Genomic DNA, 10,965 nt, shown 5'->3' on the forward strand with positions numbered 1-10,965 from the left:
ACTGTCCCAGCTGTACTTATAGCCAGGTGGGCACTGTCCCAGCTGTACTTATAGCCAGGTGGGCTCTGTCCCAGCTGTACTGACCTCTTCCTGCTCACATTTTTAGTGATCATTCCAGAGCTTGTGTTGCCCGACCAGCAGGTGGCTTCTGTCCAGGTGAGTCCTCAGTTCCAGTGGTTTTCTGTCACAGTAACTCCAGGGACAGAACTAAAAGCTTCAGGCCTTTCAGCTGCCCTAGGTCCAATGGGCTCAGGATGGCATGAGCTCACACAAACCTTTCAGCTGCTCTAGGCCCGACGGGCTCAGGGCGGCGTAGGCTCACACAAAGCCTGGGCTGGGGCAGCACTTGCCCAATCGATGACTTCCCGTCTTGCTAATTGTTCGATTTAGTATTCATAAAAATTTCATGACCAGAAGTACTACTTGTAGGCTACATTTTCCTGATGATGCCATAGCCAATTGTAAATTAAAAGGCTTTCTTCTACTTAAATAGCTTTCTGAGCACAGTTATAGCAATGCTTTCGATTTGTTATGGTGATGGATGTGGGTGGATGTCTAGGAGGTGTAGGGGGAGCCCCGAGGGTGGAGCTGTGGTGCTTTTCTGGGATTAACTTTCCCTTCCTTGCTGTTTTGTTTTGTTTTTGTTTTTCGAGACAGGGTTTCTCTGTGTAGCCCTGGCTGTCCTGGAACTCACTCTGTAGACCAGGCTGGCTTCGAACTCAGAAATCCACCTGCCTCTGCCTCCCAAGTGCTGGGATTAAAGGCGTGTGCCACCACCGCCCGGCCCTTCCTGTATTTTGAGACAGGTTCTGCCTATGTAGCCTTGGCTATTTTGGAACTCACTATGCAAATCAGTTTTGCCTGGAATCCACCTGCCTTTGCTTCTGCAAGGCTGAGATTAAAGGCATGGGTCACTGCGCCCAACTCAGTCTTTGACAAGAGGCTGGTGGCTCCTGCACTAGGCTTGGAAAGGCTTAGCCCTCCCCATACGGAGTTGAGGGCATCCTTAGGACTGGAACCCTGGGTCAGCAATCTTCCCTTTCTAGATTCTTTTAAGACTTAACTCAGTTAATTTTCAATCCTCAGCCAACTTTATGCCAATGTCCCAATTTAGTCATGGCTTTGAATTGTTTTATTTTCTACTCGTGCACTGGAACATAGGTGTAGGTGGGTTTACATGCTGTGTGTGTATGCATGTATGCGATCTCGGGTACGTATGTGTGTATATTTGCATATTCATGTATGTGGTGTGTGTGTGCTACAAACAATGTAGGTATTGTTCCTTAGGAACTATCTCCGCCCCACCCTGCCCTTTTTAAATGGAGACAGGATCTCTCAGAGCCTGGAACTTGCCTATTAGGCTGACAGGCCCCAGGAATACACCTGTCCCCACCTCCTCATTGCTGGAATTACACTGTACCTGGTCTTTTTAATGTGGGCTCTGAAAGCCAAACGCAGGTCAGGCCCTTGTATCTGCAAGGTAAACACTTTTACTGACTGAACACTTGCCTTTGCCAAAACTGGTTTGTTTTGTTTAGCTTTGTTTTTCGAGACAGGATTGCTCTGTGTAACAGCTCTGGCTTCCTGGAACTTACTCTGTAGAACAGACTGTCCTTGAACTCACAGAGACCTGCCTGCCTCTGCATCCCAAGTGCTGTGATTAAAGGTGTGAGCCACCGATGCTTGGGTTCCAAACTAGTGCTTTTTTTTTTAATTAATTAATTTCTTTTTACAACCAGAAGCCCAGCTGTTCACTCTGAGCTTGAAGCGCTGTGTACCTCTTGCATTCTTTTTTTTTTTTTTTTTTTTTTGGTTTTTCGAGACAGGGTTTCTCTGTGTAGCCCGGGCTGTCCTGGAACTCACTCTGTAGACCAGCCTGGCCTCGAACTCAGAAATCCGCCTGCCTCTGCCTCCCAAGTGCTGGGATTAAAGGTGTGCGCCACCACCGCCCGGCTCTTGCATTCTTTTTTAAGACACTGGAATGAATCCAGATGTTTGTCCTTCCTTCTTGTGTGTTTCTGGTCCACTAGGGAGTGTAGACAGCCCTGAAGGGAAGGCTTTAAAGAGGATTCATTCACACAGTAGGTGCTCTAGAGCTGAGCAAGTCTTCGATTGGGAGTGGGTGTGTATGTGCCTGGCAATTGAGTAGAGGGGGGGCAGGTTTTAGTACAGGGGGGCTTTGGGTGTTGATCTGTTATATTGGGGTACATGAGAAAAAACTTAGACAAATATGGATGTGCAATGAACTCGACCTGTCCAGGTGCGGTATACATTTCTGTAGTCTTCTGAGGCAGAGGCAGGAGGATCACAGAAAGCTCAAGGCCATTCTGGCCTAACAGTGAGTTCCAGGCTAGCCTGGACTATATAGTGAGACCTAGAAAGAAGTATTTCTGCAGTAGCCACTGTAGCTTCTGATTGTGGTGGGAATGGGAGGCCTTTCCTGGCCCCTTTCCAGACATCCACTCTTGCTCCAGGCCAGAGACGAGGACTCAGAAGGCAACGGGATCATCAAGTTCTCCATCCTGAAAGCATATTTTGTCCGCAACGATGGGACTACTGACCCCGTCCAGGTCTTCCGCATTACCCGATCAGTGGAAGCTGGCCTGTTCACTGGCAGCATCGAGTAATGTGGTGATGGGTGCTTGGGTGGGTGATGGGTGGGGCAGGAGCCCAAGCCTGAGGCAGGGCCTCCATCCTGGAAGCTGTACAGGTGATTTTTCAGTAGGACTGTAAGAATCCAGATTAGCATACAGAATAAAGTTATAGCTTTACTTCTCTGTAGGCTATTGAGCAACCTTGATTCTACTATCCAAGGCACATACCAGGTGACAGTCCAGGCCCAGGACCAGCCTACTGTGGATCCTCCACTGGAGACTCAGACCACTGTGAATGTGAGTGCCGCTCTCTGCCTCTAGCCCCTGCTGTTCTTGGCTAGCCCCTGTTTCTTTTTTGTTTGTTTGTTTTAATATTTTGTTGTTTTAAGACATGTTCTCACTATATAGCTCTAGCTGGCCTGGAGCCCCTACGTAGACAAGGCTGGTCTTGAACTCACAGAGATCCACCTGTCTCTGTCTACCAAGTGCTAAGATTTAAGGCATGCTTTACTGAAGTTTTATTCAGAATACTTGTCACGGTCAGACTGACCCTGTCCTTTGTGGAACAAGAACAGGAGGAGCTTGAGGTTGAGGCCAGCCTGGGTTACATAGCAAGACCTAGCCCGAAATAAATCATAAACCACACACACATGCACATAGATGCACAGACACACGCAGACACACAGACACACTCATAGACATATAGACACACAGATACACACAGACACAGACACATACACAACACACATACACACTGACACACAGAGGTACACAGAGATACACCCAAACATACATACAGATACAGACACACAGACACACAGAAATACAGAGACACACATACACAGACACACTCACCCCCCCAGACACATAGAGATACACACAAACACACACACACAGACACACATACACTGACACACAGACACACACACACCGACACACACACAGGTACAGAGATATACACACACAGACACATACAGAGAAACACACAGACAGACAGACACACATACACACTGACACAGAGACACACAGGTACACAGACACACACAGACTGATAAACAGACAGACAGACACACACCCCTAAGCGATGGGGACTTCCTTGCTCTCACCCACATAGCAGAATCAAGAACGACCAGCACACACATGGAAAGTCAAGTCCTGGTCCACACCAGCTCTGTGAAGGACTGAACGACCCTTCTAACACCAGAGATCTTACTCTCGACCCAGACCCTTCTTACTCTTGTTGGGACATTAAATCAGCTGTGACCTTTTTGGGGGGGGGGGGGTTTTTTCCCCTCTACACCATATCCACAAAACACACAGTGTTTTAGCCAGCAAGTCCCTCTCCTTCCAGGGATGTTCCTCAAGACACACTGATGGTACATCAGGGTACATGAGAGCACCTGGGGGTGAGGAAATCAGGAAGAGGTGAGGGTGTGTGAGACACTCACATGGACAGCCACAGACACTAGATCATGTAGAGAGATGAGGAGAGATGCCCAAGAGAAAGTGAGCGAGCAAAAACACGTAAGGAGCACATAACCCAGGATTCTAAGTGTGTGGCCAAGGAAAATCATGCAGGAGTTCATGGGATTATTTATAGCCAGACAATTCCAAGATAAAGTCTCATGAAACTTTCATTACGATGGCCTCTTTAAAGTGAGAACAGGGATCTGAGTGTGGAAGAGCCTTTTCTTCGTGTGCCTCTTTGTGGCGTCTGAATCTGGGTTGCAGGTGCTGTGACAGTGGCTGTGTGTCCTGAGAAGCATGTCCTGTTGGCGATCTTGTGGTTGCCCCGTAGTATTTCTCATGTTTCCTCTGCCGCCCCTTCTACCCTAGCTCTTCACTGTGGACCAGAGCTACCGTGTGAGGCTTCAGTTCTCCACCGACAGAGAGGATGTTGGCGCCAATGTGGAGGAGATCAAGGCGTAGGTCTGGGAAGTACATGGCGGGGCTGTTGGAAGATGAGGGCCTAAGGGGCTGGTCTCAAAGAACTAGATGAAATACCTCTCTACCCTGTCCCTGACCCATACTTGACCTTGTCCCCCACCTTCAAGCCTGTGCCTGTACACCAAGAAGGCAGAATGAGACAGGAAAACAAAAACCTTTACAGTTGTGAAGCCAGGCACCAGAGAAGAGCCAGGGGCTCGAGAGAAAGAATTGCCATTTCTGATTTGTGCAGGGGTGTCAGCTGCTTAGCGAGTGGCACCCTTTCCATTCACACAACTCCTGAGTCCACTGCACAGCCCTGGCCACAATCCTGGGCTAAGGTCCCCACTCCACCTTCTTTGTAGGGCTCTTATCCAGGCGACCAGGACCTCTGTCTACGTTGTAAGGATCCAGAACATAGACTCTGTGGCTCGGTGAGTGTCCCCAGGCACAGTGGCTGGGCTGAGGGAAACAACAGTAGTTAGAGAGGCTCATGGTGTTCCTGGGCTGCTATTTGTCTATTCCAGGGCCCGAGTCAGCTCCTACATGGATGCCTACTTTGTCTTCTCCAATGGATCAGCCCTGACACTTTCCGAGCTGAATGTGTGAGTGGGGCCGTCTGGGAGGGTGGGCAGGGGACATCAGAACAAGAAGCCTTCGGGGGAAGGTCAAGTGACCCTTGGGTCTAAGCAGGACTCTGTGGCAGGATGATCCGGAAAGACCAGGATGCATTGAGGCAGCTGCTGCAACTGGGGCTGGTGGTGGTGGTGAGTTTGGGGGGCTGATAGGGTTACAGGTAGGGGAGGGATACGGCCCCCACAGCCTGCTCACCCTATCTCTTCTCCAGAGCTCCCAGGAGAGCCAGGAGTCTGATCAGCCGAAACTGCTCACCAGTGTCATCATAGGGCTGGTGGTGTCTTTGGTGCTGGTCCTTGTGATTATGATCACGGCCATCGTGTGTTTGCGCAAGAGGTACGGCTTGCATTTCTCGTGTCTCCAGCTCTCTCCTGGGCCCGATGCCCAGTGTGTGTGTGTGTGGGGGTAGAAAGGGGAGCTGGGCAGTGGTGGCACACGCCTTTAATCCCAGAGGATTAAAGGGATTTAATTTATTTATTTGGGAGGCAGAGGCAGGCGGATTTCTGAGTTCGAGGCCAGCCTGGTCTACAGAGTGAGTTCCAGAACAGCCAGGGCTACACAGAGAAACCCTGTCTCGAAAAACCAAAAAAAAAAAAAAAAACCAAATCCAACTTGGGGTCAAGCCTCATCTCCTCACCTGCAGAATGGGCTTTGTGCTAGCCTCCTCCATGAATTTGGGGTAGCAATGGTGAGCTCCCCATCTCCTCTTGCCAGAAAAGTCGGTAGCTTCTCCAGTTGTACTCTGGCTGTCACTTCTAGCTGCTGGTGTGGCTTTTGGCAACACATTCCCTTGGCTGTTAGTTTCTACTCCCTACGAAATGCAGCTAAAGTTATCACCAGCCAGGATCCTCGTTGTGAAGCCACAGTTGAAGGGCCCCCACTAGGCACTGGGCCAGTATGTTTCAAATGTGACTTCCTCTGGCTCAACAGCTACCACCGGAAGCTTCGAGCTATGAAGGCTGGCAAGGAGGCCCGGAAGACCCCAATAGAGACGGCAACTTCAACTGCTGCCATCCCAGGGACTAACGTGTACAACACTGATCGGTGAGCAGGGGTCAAAGGGGAGCAAGAGACCTTGTAAGATGGCTGAGGGCCATGGCTGCTTGACCATACTTTCTCCCCAGGGCCAACCCCGTGCTGGACCTCCCCACCAAAGATCTGGGATTGGAGTGCCACTCTTCCAGTGACTTGGACTATCACAGGTGAATAGTATCTCTTACTACCAGACTAGTTGTTTGTAGAGGGGACAGAGGTGGTGGTGATGGTGATAACGTCGGTGGTGATGGCGGTGGTGATGGTGTGGTGGTAGTAGGTGGTGGTTGTGGTGATGCAGATGATGGTGATTATGTTGGTGGTTGTGGTGATGATAGTGAGGGTGGTGGTGGTGGTGATGGTGGTAGCAAGGCCACAGACTAGGAAGGCTGGGTCAGCTTGCTAACAATCTAAATTCAACCATTCCTCCCATAGCCTCAATTCCCTAGACGAGAACTCTGTGGACTTGGATATGGACAGTAAGGAATTCAAGGTAAGATGTGGGAGGGGTGAAGGCAAGCTGTGGGAGGTGTCAAGGTAAGATGTGGGAGGGGTCAAGGTAAGATGTGGGAGGGGCCAAGGCAAGATATGGGAGGGGTCAAGGCGAGATGTGGGAGGGGTCAAGAGAAGATATGGGAGGGGTCAAGGCAAGACATGGAAGAGTTGGTACCTGGGGCTTCTGACTTGAGACTCTTGTTAGAAGTGGAATTCTGGATGAGTGAGGCTCGGCACTGTTCCTCCCAATTGCGGGCTGCTTTTTGCTTTGGGCGCTCAGTTCTTTTCATTTGTAAATGGTAATCAAAGCAGGCTCTGCTGTGTGGACTAAGCCAGAGCAAGCATGTGGTGTAATGGTAGAGCACTTGCTGAGGCTCTGGGATCAGGCGCCAGCACCACCACCAAAACAAACCACCAAAACCCCGAACAAGAGAAAGGAAAGCCCTGGCCCAAAGTACATAGCCAGGAACTGGTCCTGCCTGTTTTGGGCCTCTGTACAAACGCTGGTGGAGCAGGTGAGGAGGAAGTCTGGACACAAGCGAAGGTTCCCAAGGAGAGAAAGGAAGCCCAGTAAATGATCAAACGACAACACCACTACTTGTTAACTAGGTTAGTTGGTTAGGTGGTTGATAGATGAGTCACAAGCTTACAGTTTGAGCCCTTTTTAGAATTGCCTGAGGAGTTGTAAAAGAACAAATGCCCAGCTCACACTCAGAGACCTTGATCTTGATGGCCTGGGGTGGATCAGGCAAGGACACACTGTCACAGCTCTCCAGGGGACTCCAGTGATGGGCTTTTGATTTGTTTGGGGTTCTGTTTTGTGATTGGGGCCTTACTTTGTAGCCCAACCTCAAACTTTCGTCTCCTGTTTCGGTCTCCTGAGTGGCGGGTTACAGGTGTATTACTGACTCTTCAGTCTCCTGAGTGGTGGGATTACAGGTGTATTACTGACTCTCCAGGAGACTCCAGTGTTTAGGTGGAATGGAGATTTGCTGGTACTGCTCAGTAATGTCGGAGGGTCTCTCTGGAGTGCTCCCCCTCCTCCCAAAGGAGCAGACGGTTTTGGGGTCCATCAGCTGCAAACATTCCTTTCTTGTAAAGAAGTGGTATTTGCACTGTCACAATACACTGTTCTTTGGACCCTTCCCCCCCCCCCCGGGTGCCCAATCTCACGTCACCATCCTTATTTTTCCTTGAGGACTCTTCTCTTTCTCCCTCCCTCTCTTCCTTTCTCCTTCTCTCCCTCCCTTCCCCCCTCTCTCTCCCTTCCTTCCTTTCTTTCTTTCTTTCTCTTTCTTTCTTTCTTTCTTTCTTTCTTTCTTTCTTTCTTTCTTTCTTTCTTTCTAATAATATATTTTTTGAGATAGAGTTTCTCTGTGTGGCCCTGGATGTCCTGGAATTCTCTCTGTAGACCAGGCTATCCAGGAACTCAGAGATCCTCCTGCCTCTGCTCCCGAGTGCTGGGATTAAAGGCTTCCACCACCACTACCTGATAGAGGACTCAACTATTAGATCGATCAGGGTAACCAAAGCTTCTCTTGGGTTTGTACAAGGGCCCAGACGTAGCATGATACAAAGTCTGACATAGCGACTTCTAGAGGACTCCCAGGAAGGGGGATCATGGGTAGCAAGCTAGTCAGCCCCTGTGTGTGGCTCATCTCAGTGTGGAGATGATTAGAGGCAGAAAAACAAACAACAAAAACAACAAAACAAAACAACAGCAAAAAAAAACCTCCCAACAACAACAACAACCAAAAACAAATGAACAAACAACCACCCCCCCAAAAAAAACAAAAACAAAAAAAAATCAAAAACCCCAAAACTCTAGTGAACTTCTTTGACACAACTGAGGCAAAAATTTCAGGGCCCAGAGAAGCGCAATGGAGACCTGCAGCCCAAGAGTAGAGTTAGAGGTTCCTGACTGCCCTGTGGAAAGAACAGGGCTTCAGAGAGAGGAGTCTAGAGAGAGGTTGTGACAGACTGGCTGAGAGACAGAAGAGGTTTTTCTAGCAATATCCCTGAGTGCCGTGACCTACAGCAGCTCTGTTAACGCTGTGTACAGGTGTAAGCAACCAGGAGACAACCCAAGCCCACTTGCCAAGCAAATAGCATTGGTGTGAATGCTCAGAGGCTGCTGTCTGGCTTAAGGCCTGAGGCAGCCTGAAGTGAAAAGCAGAGTCAGGTCCCTGAGCTTAGGTACCAGATTATATTGTCTAGTGTTATACCAGTTGCTTTGGGCTCAGGGTCTGTACTAAGGAATGAGAAGCCCCTCAAGGCTCCTGGATGTTCCGCTGTTTACCAGGGATAGTAACATCTCTAGGTTGGAAAAAGCTCTTATAGTATCCAGGGAAAGATAGTGGTGGCTTGGGGCTCTAGTCCTGTGGAGAAGGGGGGCAGTCTCTACAGTGGACTAACCTAGCTCAGGGCCTGGGGTCTCTCATGGGAATGCATATCTGTGAAGAGAGATGAGTGGGCTGTGTGTCTAATGTCACAAGGGAAGGGCAAGAGGAAGGACAGTAGGATGTGTGAGTACCATGATAAGGTACAGATGTAGTCCTGGGTGACATTTCTAAAACAGACGGGAGATGCTAAGTTCAAGCAGACTCTGTGTTGTACCATGGACATCCACAAGGCCGGCTGAGTGGTTCCTACCTCTCTCAGAAGGCCATCTATGGCTATGTCAGGGAATCGAGGGACCTTGCCCAACCCATGGCCTGTCCTAGGGTATAGGTGGCAGGAACTGTGACAAAGTTGCTCTTTGGTTTATGACTGGTTTGAATGCCAGAACATTCTCTACTGGGATTAGGTAAAGGTCACAGATGACCCCCAAGGGCCACCCCACCCATCACCCTTGGCCACCTCTGCCTCTGGGATACAGCAAGGTGACAGAGGCCTAAACAGAGTGAGCCTCAGAGAAACCTCAGTCGAGGAGCCATTGGCTGTCCTAGGGTCTGGGGTGAGAGCCCTATCTTTATCCTTCCCTCCTTGTCTCTCCAGTGGAAGGATCTTCCACGGGACTCTCCTGAGCCTGCCCCTGAGCCCCTGACTGCAGTGCTCTCGGAAAGGTCGGGAGGCACAGGTGGACAGCAGAAGAAGAAGAAGGAGGAGGAGAAGAAGAAGCTGTCCTTCACCAACCCTAGCCTGGACACCACAGATCTGTGATGGAGACCTTCATTCTTTAAGCTCAAACTGTACTGTCTGCCCTCCCCTAAAATATAATATATGGCCTTGCTCTGTTCCTTACTTTCAATCATAGACAAGAGTTGGGGAAAGGTTTTATTACCAATGTATACTGTGACAGTTAGTAGCCAAAAACAGAGGCTAGAGGGTTAGGGACCAGGGCACTCAGTGGTTACAAGGAACTTGGGGCTCACAGCATTGTGTGTGTGTGTGGGGGGGAGGAATAAGAGGGGAACCTTTAAAGACAGCTGTGGATGTCAAATGGGCCCTCCATCCTGTTCCCAATACCCAAGGCCAGCTGTCATCCAGGTGGTTGATGGCCTGAGACCTTCTAGGAGCCTTAAAATGACCTTCTGTCCTGTCTAAGACCCTCTGACCTTCCATGACTCTCCTCGGTTGAGCCCCAGGGCACTCCTAGCCTTTGGCCTCCATGGGAACTGTGCATAGTGACTAAGTAGGGGAGAAAATAGGACTAGGGTATTGGGCTAGGTGGGGGAGAGACAGGGATGGGGCTAGGACTACCAACAGCATGCAACAGATGCCCTGGCCATGGGGCCAGCACCATGTAGAGACCTCTCACTGCTCAGAGACTCACTGCCCCCCTCCCCCCAGACTCCTATTCCGTGTCTGCCTTTCTGGTGGCCTTACATCAATCCTGCCACACGTGAAAGAACACTTAAAAATCTGCATGCAGTCTTTCCCGGTTTGGGGGATCTGGCCCACTGGAAGCCTCAAAGCACCAGTCTGGCCATCTCAGGAGCCTGCCTCAGCTCTAGGGTGGGAGGGTGGGAGCAGGTCCCTGTGCTCTCCCCGTAGTTCCCGCGGGAGTGGAGCAAAAGGCTGTGAGGGCACTAGGGTGGAGTTGACCGGGCTGGGTGCGTGGGCTCCTGGCCACAAAGGGACTGGATAAGGGGTCTTCATCAGTGTTTGGGGAGGGAGGGACTGGAAAGAAGCCCCTGAAGGCTGCTCACTCCTCGGAGGCGTGACGCACTTGGGGGTGGGACACAGCTTTCAAGGGCCAGACGTGAGAAGGGAGCCTGAGAAGGTTGGAAACCCGGGCCTACAAAACACACGGGGACAGATCACTCTGCGGTGGGTCCCG

The 10,965-nt window shown here is 50.3% G+C and overlaps 2 protein-coding genes across 2 annotated transcripts in view; one reads left to right on the forward strand and one right to left on the reverse strand.

Moving 5' to 3' along the window:
• Positions 1-9,915, forward strand: part of Cdhr2 (cadherin related family member 2) — a 35,862-nt gene extending 25,947 nt beyond the window's left edge. The window contains exons 21-32 of the mRNA XM_028772175.1: positions 107-156; positions 2,475-2,623; positions 2,783-2,891; positions 4,431-4,519; positions 4,886-4,954; positions 5,048-5,125; positions 5,227-5,287; positions 5,368-5,492; positions 6,087-6,200; positions 6,281-6,358; positions 6,624-6,681; positions 9,681-9,915. Coding sequence (XP_028628008.1) covers positions 107-156; positions 2,475-2,623; positions 2,783-2,891; positions 4,431-4,519; positions 4,886-4,954; positions 5,048-5,125; positions 5,227-5,287; positions 5,368-5,492; positions 6,087-6,200; positions 6,281-6,358; positions 6,624-6,681; positions 9,681-9,845 — 1,145 coding nt within the window. The 3' untranslated portion in view covers positions 9,846-9,915. The remainder of the gene's footprint in view (positions 1-106; positions 157-2,474; positions 2,624-2,782; positions 2,892-4,430; positions 4,520-4,885; positions 4,955-5,047; positions 5,126-5,226; positions 5,288-5,367; positions 5,493-6,086; positions 6,201-6,280; positions 6,359-6,623; positions 6,682-9,680) is intronic.
• Positions 9,916-10,830: 915 nt separating this feature from the next.
• Gprin1 (G protein regulated inducer of neurite outgrowth 1) overlaps positions 10,831-10,965 on the reverse strand; it is a 3,227-nt gene continuing 3,092 nt past the window's right edge. Inside the window, exon 2 of the mRNA XM_028771981.1 lies at positions 10,831-10,853. Within this exon, the coding sequence (XP_028627814.1) occupies positions 10,831-10,853 (23 nt within the window). The remainder of the gene's footprint in view (positions 10,854-10,965) is intronic.

Source organism: Grammomys surdaster, unplaced genomic scaffold (assembly GCF_004785775.1).
Source record: "Grammomys surdaster isolate TR1022 unplaced genomic scaffold, NIH_TR_1.0 211, whole genome shotgun sequence".
In the NCBI taxonomy this organism is placed as follows: domain Eukaryota; kingdom Metazoa; phylum Chordata; class Mammalia; order Rodentia; family Muridae; genus Grammomys; species Grammomys surdaster.